Source organism: Poecilia reticulata, linkage group LG17 (genome assembly GCF_000633615.1).
Source record: "Poecilia reticulata strain Guanapo linkage group LG17, Guppy_female_1.0+MT, whole genome shotgun sequence".
In the NCBI taxonomy this organism is placed as follows: Eukaryota; Metazoa; Chordata; class Actinopteri; order Cyprinodontiformes; family Poeciliidae; genus Poecilia; species Poecilia reticulata.
In genome coordinates, this window is record NC_024347.1 from 7,567,023 (window position 1) to 7,589,596 (window position 22,574).

Consider the following 22,574-nt stretch of genomic DNA (forward strand, 5'->3'; position numbering starts at 1 on the left):
TATATATAAATTAAACATATATATTTATAATAATTATAATATATGTGACATAAATGTATTTATCATTACTACTATTTTTTATTATTATTGTTATTAGTATTATTACTATTTGTCTCCCGCAAAAACGTGAAAAAAGTGACAACTTTGCTGAAACATGTTGTTTGAGCTTTCACGGTGTCCATAATTCCCTACGGACACCTTCTCAGTGCTCATCACGAGCACACGCAGATTTTGCCGCGTGGGCGGGGCGGAGCAGCAAGAAGACGCAGGGAGAACTGTATCTGATGGGGAAACACGGATTGACGTAACACCGGCAGCGGATTTCGAGTGATTGACTGGTGGACCTTTAAGAAGCAGTGGAGCAGTCACTCATCGCTCGATGGTCCCACTTGTTGGTCAGAGTCGAACCAGAAATCATGTTGTGGATGTTTTTAAGTGACTTCAAGTAATGTTTTAGTCTTCCCTCAGAAACCGATGAGCTGAAGGAATCAAGCCAAGAACCAAGTCTGGACTACGAGTGTGTTTGCTGCCAAGACCGAACATCTTCACCTGCCGCTCTCCTCCTCTCTCTATCTCTGATCATCGAGAACGCTCCCGGATCCTAGCCTTTTCCCTCCGTGCAACCACCATCCAAAAGACAGTAAGCGTATCCCTCTAAACCAATCAAGATCTCTCAACTCCGGTCCCTACTAATGTCCCCCTTCTCCGAACAGAACCTGAGCTGACCCGCCTACTCATCCTCTGGAGCACAATCAGACTGTACCTTGAAATGTATTAAACTTTCACTGAACAGTGTTCTCTGGTGTTGTGTGAACTTGCATGTGGGTCAAGAAACTGAAATCCAACATGACAAAAACTGTATTTACTTCAGCCCACTGGGTGCAATGTTGACACCTTGAGATGCCTTGAGACCTAAATCCTGAACATCCATTCATTTTAAGCTTTTTAACTCGTTATATTGATCTTGTGTCCAGACAGAGGGATAATCAATAGCCCAGCATCATGACCTGTTTGTTCTGAAGTTCCTGCAGCTCTTCCACTTCTCTTCCTAACATGGCGCCTCCTCACCCTGACTCTCATACTGACAGGAGGAACCACAGAGCTCTGTTAGGTTAAAGCACATCTTCTGAAGTTGGGATGTTTTTTCTACAACACGTTCCAGAGGAATCACCTCAAACCAGATGTTGAACTAGATTTTATTTGACTGTTATTTGTGAATGTTTGAGCCTCATTTTCAACAGTGGAGCTATAAAGGTTGAAAAAGGTTATTATTTTATATATATATATATATATTGTCGAGAAAAGTCGAGCTCATCCCACTTCCCATTGCTGGAGATTTTAGTTTAATAGTAATAATAAATAAAATTACCTTAAAATTAATTACACAGGTGACATCAAGACCCAACAGTAGTGTCAGACGGTAATAAAATTAATCTGGTTGTGTGTGTTGTTATTGTGTCCTGCAAACTTAGCTTTAATTCTACTTTTTTCTATTTAATCATAAAAAATCATAGTCAGGCAGAAAGAGAGTCATGGAACAGGAAGAGCTGGTTTCCGTAATAAAGAGGAAGTTTCCAGTTTGCATCAGTCTAAAAATAGTTCAGACCATTCCTTATTTTAAAGCATTAAAGGTTTAAAGAATAAAATCTAAACATTTTGAGTAATTGGATAAAACCCAGAGTAAAATACTTAAATTAATGACTTATAATTGGGCCAATAATTAATATTGGTTTAACCAGTGGTTGATGTTGGTTTGATTATAAGAATATTTACACTTACTCTTACACTTGTGGAAGTACTTAAAGGTGAAACAAGTAACTGTAACATGATATCAGATAATTAGAATAATGGATATTCTTGGTTTCTTTTCAGAAATGTCTGTAATAACTCACATTATAATTATAATAAGAATAACTAAGTTATGGTTATAACGTTATAAATTAATGTTAAATCAGAGGAATTAAAAGGTTATAAATGTGATTTTGACATTGAACTTGAAATGGTGTAAAATGTTGCAACTGTAATTAAAGATCACTGATGTTGTGTTGGAGGTGGATGGGAGGTGAAAAGTCAGGGGAAAAGAGGAACTAATAGGAGAGCAGAGGTGACCAAGGTCTTATTGCTAAACTTCAACTTTCCTAAGAAAAGGTTGGGCAAGCAACAGGCGTAGGAGGACTGTTGAGCAACTCCGGGACATTAGAACAGACATTAGGTCATGATGTCTCCAAGGTGATGGATATGAGATCATCTGTCCAAGCAGTCAGCCAATGAAACAGGCACAGCAACAAAGCTAGCCAATGCAAACACACCGAAAGGTGGATAAACCCTTTATAAGGTGGGTGCAAAAGAGGAATCTTTGGTTGGATCCTTCAGGCTGCTTCGAGCCAAGATCGAGATGGACAAAGAACTTTGCAGCTGAAGAAGAGCCGGGGCCACAGAGCCGAAGACTGTTCTGCACATGGGGACCAACCCGTTAGCCCCGCAACATGTGGCTTCAAATTGCACTTCTCACATCAGCTGGGTTTAGTCCCCCAAAGACAAAGACCAAGGCAAAGATGAAGATAAAGACAAAGGCAAAGAAGAAAGGCAAAGAGGAAGAACTGGTGTGTTCCTTCCGTGGGACCAGGAAGATCGTGAGACGAGGAGAAGGGAGCTACAGGGCTGCAAGACAAGAAGCTGAGGACCGCTACGCGCATGGGGAAGTCACCCGGAGGCCCGAGATCTGCCGCTCTAAGTCAGTACTCTTTCTGTACTGGGAACCTCCTGCTGCTGCAACAACACCTTCTTCATCATCAGGCCAGTTCTGGGGTTCAAAATGCCAAACTCTGTCCGTCTCTCTCAAAGTTTCCCTCTTTTAGTTCACAGTGTCAGCATTAGGGAAAGATAGGCTAGATTATTGATTTTACTTATTTGATTATTTCTGCTACTGAATTAAGCTGCACTGACCCTTGCAAAATTGCCTTACTAATAAAATAATTAGCATTAAGAAAATTTAAAAGATGTTGTGGACATTCAATTAATGAGTCAACTTAAAGTTCTTTGATGGTTGTAAAATAGCTATGAAGTTTGATTCTGGGAGGAAAAAGTGGAAAATGTTCTATACGTTGCTTTTAGCCAAAACAACATCCTTGGGACTCGCCCGAGTCACTAAAACCAACCTGGTTCAGTAACAAGTGCAAGTTGTAATAAAGAGAAAGAGCGACTGTTAACAGGTGTGCTCTGTGAAACTAGCTTATTGCAGGCTGCTCAATCTGGCTAATTCACAGGGTGAAGAAGGGTGGGACATCTGGAGGGGGAGATCGTTAGAAACCAGGCTAGTCTTTCTCGACGCCAGCTTAAGCAGAGTTTACTTAGTTCTGGACAGGGTAAATCCTTTCAGATTTAGAAAACTCAATTTACCCGTTAGATGGAGAGCTGGCTGCACATCTCCCTCCTCTAAGAAGGGGAGGTAGAGAGAGAGAAGGAGAGGGAGGTGTTGCACAACAACAATGCATATACTGCTCAAAAAAATAAAGGGAACACTTAAACAACACAATATAACTCCAAGTAAATCAAACTTCTGTGAAATCAAACTGTCCACCTAGGAAGCAACACTGATTGACCCGACGAGGGTCCCCGTTGTCAATCAGTGTTGCTTCCTAAGTGCTTCCTAAGTGAACAGTTTGATTTCACAGAAGTTTGATTTACTTGGAGTTATATTGTGTTGTTTAAGTGTTCCCTTTATTTTTTTGAGCAGTGTATATATATATATATATAATTTTTTTTTGTTTTGGTCATAGTACCCTCAAGAATTTAAAACTACTTTCACCCCTGAACATAATGTTAAATTAATATATTTATAAATGATATTGGATTAAACTGAATTGCTTATAGTTAAATCCTGAGTTCTTCACTAGAAATTCAAAACAGAAAGATCATTTTCATGTTTTCCACAAGAAAATCTAGCCTCAGAGTAGCAAAAATGCTAATGGCAATTAGGTTCAGTTGCTTCTTTTGTTCTTAGATTAATTAACAATACATATTCATATTCATCACACATAACACCCTCTCAGAGATTGGAGCTTGGATCTGGGAGTTGCATTACACCCAATTCAACTTTAACAAAGATGCACGTTTGAAAACCAATTGGGTTTGCTAACTGTTGTGCTCAGTGAGCAGGCTAATTCAAAGCAAGATGACATCTGATAAGCGACTGATTTCAGAGTCATGTACAACACTGTCATGCAGTCAGTTTAGCTAGTTAATCAGTAGCTAATCATAAACCAAGTTGTGTTAAATATGCGGCACACAAATAATGATCAAGCACAAATACTTTAAAAGAGATATAAATGGTGCTAAGCTGGCAGGAAGGAGAGAGTCTTAGTTTAAGTGGGCTCCAAAATGTAAACCTTCTCAGGGCCCCATCCAACCTAGGGATGTGTTATGTTTTAAAGTCAATAAAAATGTACTTTAAAGGTTTAGCTTTTATTTAGCCTGGAATAAACCTTTTTAAAGGTCACATTTTGTGCATCATCTCTCCAAATTCACAGAATAGCTTTGTTTACAAAATAAAATCTTAAAAGTGTGGCAACACTAAGGTAGGAATCTGATACTCTGCTCCTTACAGCAGGATAACCAGAAGTTGTCAACAACTCCACCTTGGGGTTGTTGACAACAACCCCAAGGTGGAAATAGACTGCCAGTAGGACTGAGGAAATAGACTGCCAGTAGGTTTGAGGTTTGTGACCAAGGAGAACAAGACTTTCCCCCAAATATTAATTGGGGCCTGCCCATAGCAATGCATAGGGAGAGCAATCTCCATGCATTGCATGGCAGGCACCTATTGTTCTACACCTCATAGAATGTCTTTATTGGGGCATGCCATAGTAATGCACAGGGAGAGCAGTGACTGACTTTCTGCCTCCATGCATTGCATTGCAGGCACCGATTGTTCTACACCTAATAGAATGTTTCTTTCTTTCTTTATTTATTTTTATTCCGTCACTGTTAATGCGGCTCGTACCGCTGCGTGCACCCCCACAAAAGTGGTATCAAAACATGCGGCTCGATCTCGAGAAGGGAGCTATTAGAGGGCTCTCCTGTGCCCAGACGTCAAAAATTTGATCAATTGCATTGATAGATCGGTTGACCAGATCCATAATTTGTAGATTTGGAGGATGTGCAAAGAAAGGCTCCAAAATATAGAAAAAGACAGAACAAAAAGAGAGCAAGCAGGGCAGGCATGGGCAGGGAGGGAGCAGAGAAAAAAAGCATCTGCCTTCATCGAGAACAAGAGAGAAAGTCAGTAGTAGTCAAGAGAGAGTAGTCTTCCAGTACTCAGCATCCAGCATCAGTTCAGGGAAACTCACTTCACTACATGCATACAAACAGTAACAAACATGTTGAGGAGACAAATAAAGTATATTTTATCTTCTAGTTCTTGGGTGCCCCATCCCTTTCTGATGCCACCCTGGGCGTGCATATACTCTAATTGAGTTTTGCATTTGTATTAAAGAAGATGACTCTCTGTGCCTTTGTATGAACATATCAGGGTTTTTAAGGGGCCATGGCCCTCCTTAGTGGAGCCACTGTTACAATCTACTATGAGGAACTGGGTTGGTCCACCGTTATTAGAGTCTGAAATGATAGTACTTCCATGTGTAATATGACACGTTTACTGAGAGAGCCGCATTAGATACGCCCCCTAGTCTCCTCCCTACCTGTTGTCTCTCTGTGTTCTCTTGTTAATTGAGGTCAGCCCTGCCCCGCCCCTTCTTCCGTTTCCCCTGCTTTTGTTTCATCCATCTGATCAAATAATTGAAGCGAACACCTTGTTGGGTCCTGGCTGTGTAGTGCTGTGTACTGCTCTCCGCGGGGGGATGAAGAGAGGGAGGTGGTGGAGGAGGAGGAAGAGGGGAATAGAGTAACAGCTACTGGTGGTGCTGGAGACTGTAGCGGCCGAGCAGCAGCAGCAGCAGCATTAACGCGGCTACGGCAGAATCCGAGCTTCCGCGCAGAGGACAGAGCGCAGCATGGGCTGACTGACTGATTGACTGAATGTCTTTTTGTTCTTCACTAATGGATGAGCCGAACATCCTGAGACGCCGCGGGCTGCAGGTAAACACAGCCTCGGCTCGGTTCGGTTCGGTTGTTTCCAGGCAGACTGAATGGTTTTGGTTACTATGCTGGGTGTAGAGACTCATTTGTGTTTTTTACTCTCTAGTTCAGTAGCTCACTAACAGTTTATCATTAGATCTTTCAGAAATATTAATTATAGCAGCAGATCATATTCTCTTCCGATCATCAGAACAAATGAACTAAACGAACGGGTTAACAGTCTGATTTGAGTAAACAATGAAATGGATCAGTCAGGTCTGACAACACCGTTTTCCTTCTTCATTCTAAAATTGTCCTTGTTGCTTTCGATGATGTGGTTGCCTTGGTTATCGGGACAACCCCCCAACCCCCAAAAGATCCCTGTGAAAGGGATTGATTGAATAATCCCTTTTATCTTTTTACTGTGTGCCATGTTTGCTAGGGAGCATTCTAAATGGGAATCCTTCTTGTCTCTTATATTAATGTACATGTGAGCTGCATTGGTAAGATGGTCTGTTCTCCAGAGAGAATATGGCTTTGTGATGAAATGCTCTCCAAAACTGGATTTTCCCAGCCATTAACTGCATACATCCATGGTATTTAGATTAGGTGCAACCCTCCCTGGTCCTGGTGAATGTGGATGGTGGTTTGAGTCGAAACATTGTCTCTATGCAGAAATAGATTCATTTAAATACGTTTAATCACAAAGAAAATGTGTTCCGATGGCCTCAAGCAGCCATTGCTAAAGTGTCATAACCAGGAAAGTCTTATTTAATGTGTCTGGACTTGCATGCAGTAGTTGTGGAGTATGATTTGTATTCGTGCCACTAATGGCTACAAGGCCCACTTGTTCTGAAAAGAACTGGGTTGTGCTGTAGCAAATGATATTTACACTGCAGCAGAAAGAAAACAAGTGGGAATGACAGAAAGCAGCCATCTGATGAATAAGTCCAACTTTAGCTTTTTACTGTCTTTGACTCATGTTAATTTTTAAATGGGCTAATGGATTAAAATATTAGGAACAGCAAACAAAATAAAGATATAAACAAATAAGAATAAATTCTCATGAAAATGGATTTAAAATGGCGATAATATAAACGCATTAGAAACTGAGTAATGAAGTGTTTTTGCAGCCAAATAAAATATAGAGAGGAATGACTTCCTTTAACCAGGAAAAAAACCTCCAGCAGAACCAAGCTCAGTGTGCAGCTTTTACTTTTTTATTATACGATGAACTTGATTTCTTTGTTTTGATTAAGGCTGCAAAATGTTAGGAAAACATGCAATGTCATATTATTGTTGTGTCATGATTTGGCATCTCAGCCACTAAATTCTATACCATGTATACACGACTGGACATATAATTGCCATGGAAAGAATGCATCAACACATCACATGTTGATTATAACAGCCTATCAGAAATTACATCAAGGCAGTTCATTGTGCAATATTGCTCAACTGATCCCTTTTTAAATTATACTTTCAATCTAGGGTATGCAGCTTCTGGTTGGGGCTACTCACAGATCTGTAATGGCTGCAAGGTTGAAATGAGGCAGCAGAATGAGTGGTATTGTGCCCATGTGCAAAGCAAAGAACAGCAGCAGCTGTAACAAAGTCTGCAGGTACAAATAGATCAAAGCCACTGGTGTATTTTCATGGTCTGTCTAATCTGAGCAAATGTTTTCCAGAATACTTAGATGTAGGCAATATCTTGTTGAGGATGCAGCACAACTTTTCTTGTATCTAAAGAACTGAATACATCTGAACAGCATGAATGCTTAGCCAAACTTGGGGCACATCCCAAACATGTATTGTATGCTCATTGCTCAGGTGCATGTTGCTGATTTCTGGAGATGTTACATATCATTGTTTTCATCTGGAAATTTCATGCATGTGAACAATACTGGAGGGGAAAAAGACTATTCTTTTACTTTTACTACTAGAACAGTGTTTCTCAACCCTGGTCGTCAGCGTGTTTTAGGTGTTTCCCTTCTGCCACACACCTGAATTGTATCTCTGGGTGATTAACAGGCTTCTGCAGTACTTGATGGTCATGCAATCATTTGAATAAGCTGTTCTGGAATACATGCAGAGCAGGGGGCACTGAGGACCAGGGTTGAGAAACACTGTGCTAGAACAATCCTGTTAACCAAATGAAACCTGGAGATGTAGTTATTATTAATTTAGTGTAGTGCACCACAGCTAAGTTAAGTTAATGCGGACAAACCATTGAACTCAGAACCACTCGTATTCTCTTTTCTATGTCGGCCATGCTACACAGAGACCCGTTGCCATAACAGACTGGCAACAGCTTTATTAGCTGACAGAAAAAAGATTACGTTCAAGTTTATCAGGATTCAACAATAAAAAACTCTGGAAACATTTCCCACACACAGTCTGTTGTATGCTTTCAGGCCTGATGTTTATTTTGCCATTATTAAGTGATCATCTAAACATAGTACACAGTAGCAATTCATTACATAATTGATGGTGATCATCAGCAGAACACTTTCTCAATAGATTCGGGGTGTCCAAAGTGGGTCCTCGAGAGCCGGCATCCTGCATGTTTTAGTTCTCTCCCTGGTTTTACACACCTGGATCAAATTATGGCTCATTAGAGGCCTAAGAGGAACATGACTTGCTGAGGAGGTTGTTACAACCACCAGGGAGAGAATTAAAACATGCAGGATGCTGGCCCTCGAGGACAAACTTTGGGCACCCCTGCTATTATACATATATATTTTTTATTTTTTAACTAAACCGAAACACACCGAATTCTGCAACACATCTACACGTTAAAGTTGTCAAAGTCAAGTTAGCATAGCTGACCTATTTCCCTCTCTGCATTTTTTTAAATAAAACTTTTTACTAAGCTGTGAAATGTGATTTCATTGGACCTTGCTATCTCATTGTCATAGTGTTGAAAATTAGTAGCAAAACACTGCATCCCTTTTTCTCTCATATGTATTGCATGTACATCTAAGATTTGGCGCTTTATGTTGACAGCTCGACAGTAAAACCAATGGCAGTCACTGTCAGCCAGCAGTTTTTCTTCCCTCCTGCAGGGAGCTGGGTGGGATCCTGTGTGTAGCAGCACATTGGAACATGTCTGTACACCATGCCCCTTTGGTTCCATGATCAGAGCTTCATGTTCTGAAAGTTCACATTTCTTGGTGAGATGTGAACAAAGAACTGCTGTGTAAATAGGCATTCATGTGTGGGTATTTATCAAAGAATGATGTTGTGGGAGGAGTTATTGGTGTGACAATGATGGTTTTAAATGCAATGCAGCCTAAATGTTGAGTAACCAGTTGCTCTAAACGGGTTTCATTTCTCCAGATTTCACATCGTCAGTATTTTTCAACGGGGCAAAGAGGGTTATAAAAAAAAGCGTATTCACAGAAAGAGAAATAATCCAAAGAAGAAGTAACTCATTAGACATGTTTTACAGTGTCAAGAGACTATTTCCCCCACATCTGTCTGTGGTTGAAACAAAATATCAACATATGTTTAAAAAAAGACATAACCTCTGTATTTTTCCTCTCTGTCTGACATTAAACAGACATTTTCAGTCAGATATGTTGACATAGTTGTCCTTAAGCCACTTGGCAACTAATTTGGCAAGCCTTAACCTCCCTGCTGATGTCTTGAAATGTTGCATAAATATGTCAGCATGGTGTTCGTTCATCATGGTCATCTATTTTGCGAAGCACACCAGATCCTCTCGCAGCAAAATCCCTCACAAGATGACAATCCTCTTGCATGATATTTAAAGACATGGCAATCTGTGAATGTTGTATTCTGAACATGAAAAAGTGATTAAAAAGTCTGTCTCTAAAAACTCTAAAAATGTTAAATATCTTATTCATGGGGTGTCAACATCAAGGTTTGAAATATTAAATTAATAGAATATTAAAAATATCTGGATTACAGGTATTCATGAAATGCTTTTTTTTTTCTTTAGTAGATACTAATTTAACTTTTTCTTCCTTTTTCTTTTCAATCATTATTCCAGAAGGAGCTGAGCCTTCCACGCAGAGGAAATGTGTAAGTATTGTTGTCTTGCTTCTCCTGTACACCCTGTCAGTCTCAGTTGCCCTTTCTGCCCCCCTCAAACCAGATCAGCCAGATCACTATCACCGTCAGCTTTCTTGTGCTCACTTACACCAATTATTTGTTTACTTGACCCTCTGGTGAGGCAAGAAGGTTTGAATGTACCTGAAAGACCGAGCTGTCTTACTGCCCAGACAGGTTTTTGCAAACGGAGAGAAAAAAATCTAGAGCAGAACATCTCTGCTTCCTGCAGTTCAGAGATCATTTTATGATAATAAGCTCAGTGTTCTCTTTGCTGAAAATTAGTTGCTGGATGTCTAACTCAGATAGATACAGGAATATTTGCACTTGATATGCAATTCCATTTATTAGAGCAGTGGGTTTTCCCAAGGTTGGTTCTTGTCGGAATTCAACTTTGCACGTCAGGATTAGAACAATGACGTATGTAAACAGCATGAAGGAAGTCACATGTGAATTTGTTGCCAAGCCAGACAAACCTCGATGTATGAGCTACCTCTAATCTGAGTAGAGCATATAACATCAGATTTGTTGCACAGTTCTTCTGACAGAATAGAAATATTACAATTAAATTGATTTTAAGGAATTGTGAAAACTGGCCATGCTGGGTCACAAAGGTGGTTCAGGCAAGCAACATATTGATTTGATGACTTCAAAAAAACGATGACCGACAAACACCATGTTGATTTTTATTTGTTGTATCTAGGCCTGAAATGATAACTTTTGCTGGATGATAGATTGTCCCAGTTATTATTGCAATAAACAATATTTTAAAGTAGTATTATGATAATTGCATAATAATGAAAGTTTGCCCTTAAAAGTTTAATTTCAATAAACATTTAATTTGGTAAAAAAAAAAAAGACTTAACACTAGAACTGGAAGATACTTTAAATACCTTGAAACAATAAATAAAACAACCGAAAACAATAAATAAAATGGAAATAAAAACCTCCTCCTTCGAACCGCAAACTTTCGTGGAAGACAATATATTGTTTTTACATATGATGCAACTGAAAAATATTTAGCTTGTACTTTTATCTGGCCCTTTTATACCCTTAGATAAAACTGAGTACAACTGCCTAAGATCAGAAACTGCCTAGTAAAAAAAACCTGTATGTAATTCAGTTTCAATATAAATTCAGATGTTCTCTTTATGCAAGAGAAGTTTTTTTAGAGAACAAATGGCATCATGAAGACCAAAAAACACAGTAGACAGGTCAGGGAGAAAAGCGTGGAGAAGTTTAAATCAGGGGGCTTTTGAAAATATCACCAAGCTCTGTTCCATCTAAACATCCAGTCACCCATTATTTGAAAATGGAAAGAGCATGGATATATGCACAATTAGGTGCAGCAGAAAATTAACACTGCACACCTTCCTCATGGTGAATCATGTCAGTGGCAGCATCTTGGTATAGGAATGTTTTTCTTCAGCTGGAAAAGTGAAACTGCTCAAAATAAGACAGGTGGAGCTAAATACAGGGCATACAGAAAAAACATGTTAGAGGATACAGATACCTGTACTGTGGGTCGGTTCATCCTTCAGCAACACAAAGTCCCACATGCAGCCAGAACGGTATTGGAATGGTTTGGATTCAATATTCATCTGCTGAAATGACTGAGTTTAAGCTCAGACATAAATCCAGTTTTTCTTCTTTGGCAAGACTTAATTTTGATGTCACAGACACACTCCATCCAATGTGACTAAATTTACAAGTATTTTGGAACCATTGTGTAAAAGAACATCTGTTTCTAGATACATCAAGCCTTAAAGACTTGCAGTTATAATTGCTGCAAAATATTGTTCTACACAGTAGATAATTACGAATCTGAATTCGTAATTAATAATGCTAATTAATAATAGCAAAGCTACTTTGCTTTAGTCAGTTTTAGTCAGAGTTGTTTATGAGAGAAAATCTAAAAATGCTTTTGGGGATAAATAGTTTAGTAAGAGACTGTTTATAAGGTAATTATGATAAATATGAGCCTTGTATGAAGCAAAGACCTCTGCCATTTTTATCCAGATAAAAAGTAACTTTCAGTGTTCTTGGACATTTGACGATTTCAAAGCTATAAACCTTTTACGTCTAGCTTTCCATGTAATCTCGACATAATTTTAGCCATGATTTTAGCTGTTAGGATCTGTGGGTTTGTAAAACTTGTGTACCACAAAAATACAAAATTACAAAGAACACTGTTTTGCTGAATAGTGGTGAATCCAGTTTTTCAAGTAGCTCCTGAAAGCACCACTAGTCCCGCCTCCCCGTTGTTCCTGTTCTCGCGGCTGCGCGAGGAAAGTTTGTATCCCTCTCGGAGCTGACGGACCTACCGCTGTATGATGCTGCATTTCTCGGACGACAGAAACGGCTTTACTAAAATTCTGCTCCCGAGATAAAAAACTGAGCTTAACGGACATGGCCGCTCCAGTCACTCAGGAGAAGCGAGCTGCCCTGCCGCGTGTCTGGGGTCAGTTTGTCCAGGAGCTGAATGGAGTTTCCGCTGTTGGACTCTGCGTAGTGGCCTAACCACGGCCAGCAACACAGTCACAGGGAGAGACTGTTAAACATGATGCTCCCACTCCAATGAGAGGACACTGATTCTCATATTTTCACTGGCTTTATCTGTGACCACCAATATGTCCGACCAAAGCTACTACTGGACCGTTCTTCCCAGCTACAAAACCAGTTTTGTGACTGGAGCAATGATGAGAAGGTCGAAAAGGTAAAGAACGAATGCTGTTTGGGAATAGAAATACGCGGTGGTCTTTATGAAGCGCTGCTGCGCAAGCCAATTGTTGAACGCTTACCTAATTCACAGCATACAAAAGCAGTATTTTTACCATTTCTTTAGTATTTTTCTACATTTATCAAATGGACGTTTATTGGGAGTCATTCAGTGTCGGTTACATCCGCCCTAGATCTTGTTTCCTACGGAGAAACGTGGCCTGTTAGGACTTGGTGTGTGTGTGTATGCATGTGTGTGTTTAGCACAGACGGACTGCATTGTCTGCTGCCAGCTGTCGCATAAAGCGACACAAAGACTGAGAGCTGGTCGATATCCGTCGTTGATGCGGTTAGAGAATGTAGTTTGGCTTTTAATTGTCAGGTAAATGCGATCAACCTTAACAGTCTGGCCCGTAATGCCTGAAGGACCTGCCTGCCTTTGTCAACAAGCGAGGATCTATAGAGGATCCTCTTTGTCATTATCCCTGCTACGTTTCTTAATCTTTGTATTTACTGTTGTAGTTACCTCTAGAGCTGTTAGATTTAATCATCCAATGCAAATTATTGATTCTATAAACTGCAGATAATAAATGGAGCTCCCTACTTCAAGCAGACACAAACGTCAAATTTAAAGATACTACCCCTATTTTTCTTTACAATCTCTCTTAGACGTAGTATCTGGCCAACATGCCATGGCCATGGTTTTCTGTTAATATTGCTATTGTGTTATAAATCATTATCCATTAAAGAAAAAGTCTGCCCTCCTCAGACTCCACCTCTTGTGACATCACATTAGGCAAACGTTGGGATTTCCTTGAACATGACCAACTCTATTCAATGCAGGAATACTTTATTTATCCCAATGGAAAATTAAATGTCCTAAATCACATCATGCAAGTATCTTGAAAGAGTTTATGTGGATGAAGATGCGGTCGGTAGAAAGGAACTGTGGTAGCAGTCAGTCTTGCAACGTATCAGAAGAGACCTCTAACTGAAGACCGTTTCTGTATGACGGCCTTATGTTAACAGCTCAGCATCCAGGCAGCGGAGACGATATTCCACAGTAATGTTCTGGAGGAGACCATCAGATGGCCAGTGCTGCTAATCCACCTCATTTGGTTTTGCTATTCCTCCTTAAATCTCAGTCTGGGCTTACGGCCAGAAAGCCGAGCTTAGAGATGGAGTCTTGGATATGATCCTTACGCAGGGCTTAAAGAGCTCCGGCCGGGGGCCGGATTTCCGGCTTTTGACCAAACGGTCCACCTCAACCAAACTGTAGTCTGCGGGCTTAAAATCCTTCTAGACCGGAACGTGTCGGCGGCGACGCATCTAAATTTGCAGTACCGTAATTCCGCCACACATAGCGCTATCTGAAAAATTCCAACGGTTTCTGAAAGGGGAGACGTTGCACTTTCCAGCAAATATTGGGTTAATACGGCAACTTCACAGCTGCAGCTGCAGAGAGCGTAATTAATCCGGGGACTCGTTTAATAGACGGTAAATTGCAAAAATAACTTGCTGGATATTGCAAGTTCCGGTCGTTATGGATACATGGGTAAGTATATCATCTCACARGACATTTAAAGAACTACTTACAATTAAAATAAGGAAGATTTATTTAGTCAGACGTTTGAAACTTAGGCGTAAAGAGCTCCGTCTGGGGGCCAGACTTTCAAGCAAAGCGAGCATTGGGCCAAACGGCCCGCCTCAACTAAACTGTAGATAATAGACAAAGATGTCTGCCAATCAGAATTCTAGCTCCCGTGTTCTTGACCAATGGCTGTAAAACGTTTTGTAGAAAAGAAGCGCATGCGTTCGGTTCGGCGGTTAAATCAAATGCGATATGAAAGAAGATGGAGTTTGTCTTACCCAGTGATGTTTTATCGAGGACTTTTGTACATATGTTTTGGCAGTTCTGTGATCATGTCAAAGCAGCAACTTATATTAAAAAGTGTTTTATTGTACCGTCTGGATGCTGCCCGCTTCCATGGAAGGACAACAGAAAATCGCTCTTATAAACATGTAATTACTAAAATCACGATACCCTCACTTTGTATCCCTCTGAAAAATTAACTCATTTAAATAAAGAAATCCCTCCATCGGTGATATCACGATGGAGAGGGTTCATGCACTTACAGCATACCGGTGCTGTAAGTGGTCCGGTATGAAACGGGTGTGATAGAACAGTGGTACCACAGCACATTTAAATTTCAACAATCAAAATACCGAAATTGTTTCCGTTGTTTTAAAAGGTTTATGTCAGTCTGTCTTTTCCCCATCGATACGCCCTGCACCTTAGGGGGTAAAAAAAACAAAACGATGTGCACATTGCGCAAAACTCTGAAACAGGGGAAGCGGGACATAAAACGGAGCACAAACTAGATGTGAATTATGGCATAAAAACAGAATCCGACGCTGAACAGTGAAAAATTAACACGTGATGTGAAACATGATGATTAGGAGGCACAGCAGGTGATGAGTAAAGATTACTGATGGTCAATAAACGAATAAAATAAATCCAGAAACAGGAAAGCAACCAAAGTGAACATAGCAATAAACCAAGAGAAGATAATACTAATCAAAGGAAACTAAATGGAAATGAATGAAGAACAAAATGCAAGAATAAACTAAGAAACTAAAGTAAATACAGAGGAATAAACTGGTATGGCAAAACATTTTGAGCAATAATTAATACAGAGGACTGTATGGCAAGAATACAGTCCTGTGTATTCTTGCCATACAGAATATCTGGAAAAGGTAAAATATTATTTGACCTTTTCCAGAAGGTAAAATAATACCTTCTTGATTATTTTACCTTTTCTAGGTACCTTGTTGGGCGACGTTGTACTTTAAGCCCTGCTTACGTGTTATGATTGATAGAAGGGATGGTTTGAACTTCCTCCTTCTCTCTGCTCTGCATCTACAAAGCTTTCTTTTCAACTCCTCTGGGGTCAAAGTTCAGGTATTATTTGATCTTTAGCTGCTCCTGGCTGTAAAACAATACAATGAGAGCAGACTCCTTCAATCTGCACAGCATCCAAAACTAGAGGGAATGGTTGTCCAAACATGCAACACCACAACCAATAAAAAGTCAAACAAAAAGAACAAATCAGAACTAACACAGCAGAGCCACTACGAGCGCCACAATTCCAGAACCTTTTCATTGTTCTGTCCTCTTTATCTGCTTGTTTTCACTGAGTAAAATGTGATTTTTCTATTGATACACACAGAAGCAGTTTGATTAGCAGGGCACATGGGAATAGTCATTGTTTCATCAAAGATTTTCAGCAGTAATTTTGAGCAAAGTTTGTATCAAAAAATCATGCGATCCAGTGATTCCTACAGAATTGCTGCTTCACCTTTGTGGACAGTGAATTGTTGAGGTGTGCTAAAGTGTGGGTTCAGATCCACTACTAATCGAATCTGACATTTTACTCATATCTCTAACGTTACTGGCCTTTTGTGAGGATCCCACAGTCCAGTGTTGTGTCCAAATGCAAACAGACCTGGAAGTGCTAGTTGCTAGCTGCTCACGTGGTCTGGGTGTGATACAGCACTGCTACTTCTGCACATTCTTGTCTGTTTCTTTGTTAGGACAGACTGTTTATTTTGTCTGATAAGAATAAAATTGGAACAAATCTTAGGCAAACTCAGGCTCCTGATTGCTTTATTTTTCTCCAACCTTTTTGGGGTTGAGACCACATAAGTGGCTGAATCTGCCTCGGCACCGACCCAGAAACGTCGCACTCTGTTAACGTCTCGTTGGCTCAGTAGTTTTAGATTGCCGCCAGAAAGAAAGCCAGCATTGCCAGGATAAGGAGCAGAAAGCAACATATAATTACACCCAGCCTCTTTCCACAAATTATACCCAAGCTGAAATGGAGACGAATTGGAAATGAGATGAAGACTAATGTACAGAGAGCTAATTCACAGTTTCTATGAAGCATTACAAAGCCTGCAGGCAGAGCATGCAGCGGAATCATGCAGGAAGTGGACAGAGTCACTTTTGATCTTAAGGTTACTGGGTCAGGATTTTAATGGGTCTGGGTGGGTTACTTCAGCTAAAATAAACACTTTTGCTACTATATATATATATATATATATATTTTTTTTAAATTATTTATTATTTGTATATTGAATTATGTTTCTCAGAAAAACGCCGTTATAGGCTTCATTGTAGCCCATTAAGAGATAATATGATTATATTGGTTCTCCAGTTTTGCATGTCTATAAATGTAATTGCAGGTATCATAAAGCACCTGGTGTTTCCCTTATCACCATAACCCACTTTAGTTCATAGGTTGACGCCGTTTTATTTTGCTGCGCTGATGAGACGGGTGAGCACCACGTGCTACTTGTTGATCATAAGCGGACCATGAGCTAATCTCATCTCTCATCCCTGATTCCCTGCTCTCTCTCAGTTCCCGTAACAAGAGGAGAAGTTTGGCGGTCGGGACTCCGTCGCCCACGCTGTCGCGACCTCTTTCACCTCTTCATCTCGCAACAGGTACTCGTTTATCTACTCTACTTTGTGCGCGTAAATGTTTGGCAGTCTGGAATGAATGGATTGAGGCGTTGATGTGTGCTGTCGCATGCATGCTCCCTCAGCTTTGTTTTGATTCCATGTGTCATTAGGAAAAAATGACGGGTTCCCCTTTCTCATTATCTTGTTTTTCATAACTTCCTTTAACACACTTTTACTCATAAATTTAGCTGGTTAAATATGGTTGGAATGCAGCTTTTCTTAGTATCAACAAATGTTAAAGCTGCAGTTTCCAAGCTGAGATGCTGCCTCACAGAGCCATTCCCCCGCAACTCAGCTCCTTCAGACTAGCTCAGGGGTGCCCAAAGTTGGTCCTCGAGGGCCAGCATCCTGCATGTTTTAGTTCTCTCCCTGGTGGTAGTATAAACCTTTTCAGCATGTCAATGTTCTTAGGCCTTTTAACAAGCCATAATTTGATGCAGGTGCATTAAACCAGGGAGAACTAAAACATGCAGGATCAAGGACTGACTTTGGGGACCCCTAGACTTGCTGGACTGCTACCAGATAGCATTTTTATGACAACTGAAGTTAACATAGTTACTTGATTGTGCTATAATATGGCACTGTGTGCCTGGAAAATACATAATACTGCCCCTTTAAGTAAGATTTGATGTGTCTGTTCCAGCTGGAAGTAGTCCCTCAGAAAGCCCCAGGAATATCTCCACTAGCACCTCTTCCAACTTCCAGTTCGCCCGCAGGTAAATCAGATGCTTTTATTGTTCAATTCCACTTATGCAAATCCACATCACAGCAGCAGATTTTCTCACAGTTCAAACTGGGAATTGGGAATCAAGCAATTGATTCAAGAATAAGCCACTGGTAAAATTACCCCTGTGTTTCTTACCAGACAAAAGTGTTAGCTGATCGATCAGAAGATATAAAGTCGTCACCATTACCACTACACAGGGTTTCCTTTCTTGGTTATTGATGGTTTCATGCAAATCTTCCGAAGAAAGTTAGCTGGCTTTCATATCACATGGCCATGCTATGCTTCTTTTACACAGGTCTTTTCTTTTTCCTCGTCTTCTCAACTTGCGGATAATAGCTTTGCACCAATGAGCAGCTGGCAGTGTTTCAGTGGAACTTCACGGTCCGGGCAGGACTTGTTTGGAATCAGTCCTGTTTCATATTAGCAATGAAGTCTGTTAGGCTTGATCCAGCATGAGATGGTCATGGTATGAGGAATATGAATCAGGGTTCCCTCATATAAAAACTTGATAACCTGCTTGTTATTATTGTAAGACATTGTTGACAATACTTAACAAATAGTGTATTAAAAAAAGCAAACACAAAAAGTATATCTGCTCAGGTAGCCAACATGCAGCTATCTGCTGGACGGTATTTACTACTAAACTACAGATTTAAACAGGGTTGCCAACGTTGATGGGTGGGGCTCTTTAACTTTTTCCAAAGTAATATATTTCCAGAATTCCACATTTGTGCTTCTTGTAGTGAGGGGGAAGTTTCAGCCAGCTGAGTGGGAGATTAAATTTCAGTATTAAATTTATCCTGGACATAGCCTGCCTCAACGCCAGCTGTTCTGGTTTTGTAAACACACAAGTTCTGCTGTGATTTTGTTATGCTAGCACTGATTAGCTGTACGTGTGCTGGCTTGCCTAAGCAGAGAGGAAAGTCATGTTTTAGTGCAAGAAAAATAACTGACAGGAGCTTTATGTAGTTGGATGTTTCTAATAAACAGTGAGCATATGTTTCAACAGAGAATGCTGGGAAACTTTCTAGCATCTAGTTTTATTTTAGCGTCTAGTTTTGGGTCACCAGTTCAAACATGCAAAAAGCTGTTGAGCAATTAGACCAGTGTTTCTCAACCTTTTTCGAGCCAGCGCCCTAGCTTTTATCCAGGTACCTCACCGCCCCCCACCAAAGAATTTGTAGGCTACTTTGCACTGACAATTATTTTATTATTAATGTTACTATCATTATTGTAGATGTTTTGATTTTTATGCTTGTTTCTGTATTTATCATCAAAAACAATTTCCCAGAGAACAAAAAAGTCATGTTAATAGAAATTTTCACAGGTGTCTACAAAAAATGCAATGGACATTCAACTTAAAATCGGTAGGCCTAACAGCTGCCAATCAGTGAAAAATATATTCTTATTCTGTGCCATTTTGTGTTAAATATTACACAAAATGACCAGATAAAAGATGTACAACAATGGCAGTTTAAACTTTGATATATTTGCAAAACAACTGAGCTCTGTAACATTAAAACATGGATAGAACTGTAACTACATTAATCATAGCTCTTCTTCTCTTCAGTGTTTCTGTCGGTTTCTGGTGGTGCAGCTCTGTGCTCACTTCAGGAGAATGGGACATCAGCTTATCATCCATAAAATTTCATCCACATGGCATTTACTGTGGAAACTAGAGCTTTCAGTGGAAAAACAGAAGTTCCAGATCCTTTTAATGCCATACAGATGTGGGACAGGAACATGGATCATATCTTTATATCAACCTGTCTATTGATTTATAGATTAATAGTTTTACTGGACATAAATTACAAAGAGCAAATCTGGTTCTTAATCAAATCCTACTAAGTCAAATTGAAAGTGTCATGAAGTCATCGGCCTCATGGCATTAACACATTAACACATTAACATGAAAAATAATATGGAAGAAATAAATATACAGTGGGGAGAACAAGTATTTGATACACTGTTGATTTTTCAGGTTTTCCCACTTGCAAAGCTTGTAGATGACTGAAATTTTTATCATAGGTACTTTTCAACTGTGAGTGATGAAATCTAAAACAAAAATACAATGTATGATTTTTAAATAATTAATTTCCATTTTATTGTGTGAAATAAGTATTTGATACACCAGAAAAAAGAAACTTGATATTTGGTACAGAAACCTTTGTTTGCAATTACAGAGATCAGACGTTTCCTGTAGTTCTTGACCAGGATTGCACACACTGCAGCAGGGATTTTGGCCCACTCCTCCATACAGATCTCCTCCAGAGCCTTCAGGTTTCGGGGCTGTCGCTGGGCCACACGGACTTCAAGTTCCCTCCAAAGATTTTCTATTGGATTCAGGTCTGGAGACTGGCTAGGCCACTCCAGGACCTTAAGATGTTTCCTACGAAGCCACTCTTTAGTTGCCCTGGCTGTGTGTTTTGGGTCGTTATCATGCTGGAAGACCCAGCCACGACCCATCTTCAGTGCTCTTACTGAGGGAAGGAGGTTGTTGGCCAAAATCTCACGATACATGGCCCCGTCCATCCTCCCCACAATATGGTGCAGTCGTCCTGTCCCCTTTGCAGAAAAGCATGCCCAAAGAATGATGTTTCCACCGCCATACTTCACGGTTGAGATGGTGTTCTTGGGGTTGTACTCATCATTCTTCTTCCTCCAAACATGACGAGTGGAGTTTAAACCAAAAAGTTCTATTTTTGTCTCATCAGACCACATGACCTTCTCCCATTCCTCCTCTGGATCATTCAGATGGTCATTTACAAACATCAGACTGGCTTTGACATGCGTTRGCTTGAGGAAGGGCACCTTGCATGCACTGCAGGATTTTAATCCTTGACGGCGTAGAGTGTTACTGATTGTTTTCTTTGAGACTGTGGTCCCAGCTCTATTCAGGTCATTGACCAGGTCCTGCCGTGTACCGCCCCCGTTGAGAACCGCTAAATTAGACGAAGCTTTCAGTGATGTACGTAAACATCAGGTAGATGAAAAGGACTTATATTTTATATTTGTTAAATGTCTTCAGAAGATGGATTATGTAAATACCCTTGAAGTATGATGGCAAATGGAATGCGCATGAACCTTTTCTTGTGATTTGAGCCAAATGTCTCCACTGCAAAACCTTCAAGCTTGTGTCACCTTGGGTTGGATCAGTGAGTGAAACTGGGTCACATCCTCAGAATTCAGAGTAAGGAAAAGTGAGAGGAGACGTGCGGAAGATTTATTGAGGGCAGGAAAGGATAGGAATCCATTTTCTTTGTGTGTTTGATGCAGTGTTAAAGCATGAGCTAGCTGGTTGCTGCAGTGTGACAACAGCTTGGGTGGGTGTTGAGAAGCTCCCATATCAGCCAGCCACTGGCTGTGAGCTGGGACACACTGAACAACACAATGACTGCCTCTACCATGAACACTGTTTAATTTTATTTCTCTGCATTTCCTCCCTTGTTTGTGTCTGTAGCCAGCTGGCCCGCACCGAAAGGTAAGAAAGCACAGACGGGTCGGCGCACCAACTGCTGTCTGCACGCAGCCTAAACCTGCATGGAAAGATGTTTTTTCAGAAATGCTTCTAGAACCTTTTGAAGTGCAGAGCATGAACAGGATGTGAAGGTTTCAGGTGCGACCACTGAGCTGCTTGTCGTGTTGCTTTTTTTCAGCAGGGCGGATGGGCGACGATGGTCTGTGGCATCTGTTCCCTCCTCTGGATACTGCACCAACGCCCCCAGTTCATCAGTTTCTGTAAGCTCAGCTCCACACATCACTCTGTGTCTGATGCTCTTCATCAGATATTCAACCTATTTAGCCAAACTGCTACCAGGGGAGCATTTAGCTCCTGTGTTAGTCACACTCATTGCAACAGTCAGATGGCTGGGCCGTGCCATCTTGTAAACCTCTGGTGCTTATTGGCTGAGTAGTAAATCTGCTCTGATTACTCACAGTAGAAAGAAAATCTACTAAAAAATATCGACTTAACTGTACAGTACATTTACAGAATAGAGTCTCTCTTTGAGGAATAAAATGATCAATGTTTTGCCATATATAGGTCATGGATAGAATTTGACATATCAAAACTTTGCTACAACACGTTAAATGTCTCTTTATGTACTGATGCCTAAATTCTTGTAACGGTCTTAAATTAAGCTGAACGTCCTAGAAACTGTCGTTTTCTTTCTGGAAGCTTCTTACAGCTGTTGTACTTGGGCCTGTCGCGATAAACGATAAATCAATTAATCGCACGATAAATTAAACCCATCGACCTCATTTTAATTATCTTCTCTTCCTGCCTTTTTTTCTTTCTGTTGATGACGCTGAATAAAAAACGGCTCAACTCCGGTGCTCTCCACTGACCGTCCCTTCCTCATTTCCTTAGTGTAATGTCCAGCACACACTACATGAGTTGTCGGCCCATTTGCAAAACCTGAGAGTCCACACATTAGCCGACAGAAATCCTAGGCA

General features: G+C 40.3%; 1 protein-coding gene across 5 annotated transcripts in view; it reads left to right on the top strand.

The window, feature by feature from the left end:
* Positions 1-5,743: 5,743 nt before the first annotated feature.
* mast3a (microtubule associated serine/threonine kinase 3a) overlaps positions 5,744-22,574 on the top strand; it is a 74,507-nt gene continuing 57,676 nt past the window's right edge. The window contains exons 1-6 of one of the 5 annotated variants that reach the window (XM_008433454.2): positions 5,744-6,096; positions 10,091-10,122; positions 17,289-17,374; positions 18,036-18,108; positions 21,580-21,600; positions 21,776-21,857. In XM_008433454.2, coding sequence (XP_008431676.1) covers positions 6,037-6,096; positions 10,091-10,122; positions 17,289-17,374; positions 18,036-18,108; positions 21,580-21,600; positions 21,776-21,857 — 354 coding nt within the window. In that variant the 5' untranslated portion in view covers positions 5,744-6,036. Of the gene's footprint in view, positions 6,097-10,090; positions 10,123-12,430; positions 12,866-17,288; positions 17,375-18,035; positions 18,109-21,579; positions 21,601-21,775; positions 21,858-22,574 lie in introns of those variants that run through there. The other 4 variants (XM_017310045.1, XM_017310046.1, XM_017310047.1 and 1 more) reach the window with 4 other exon arrangements.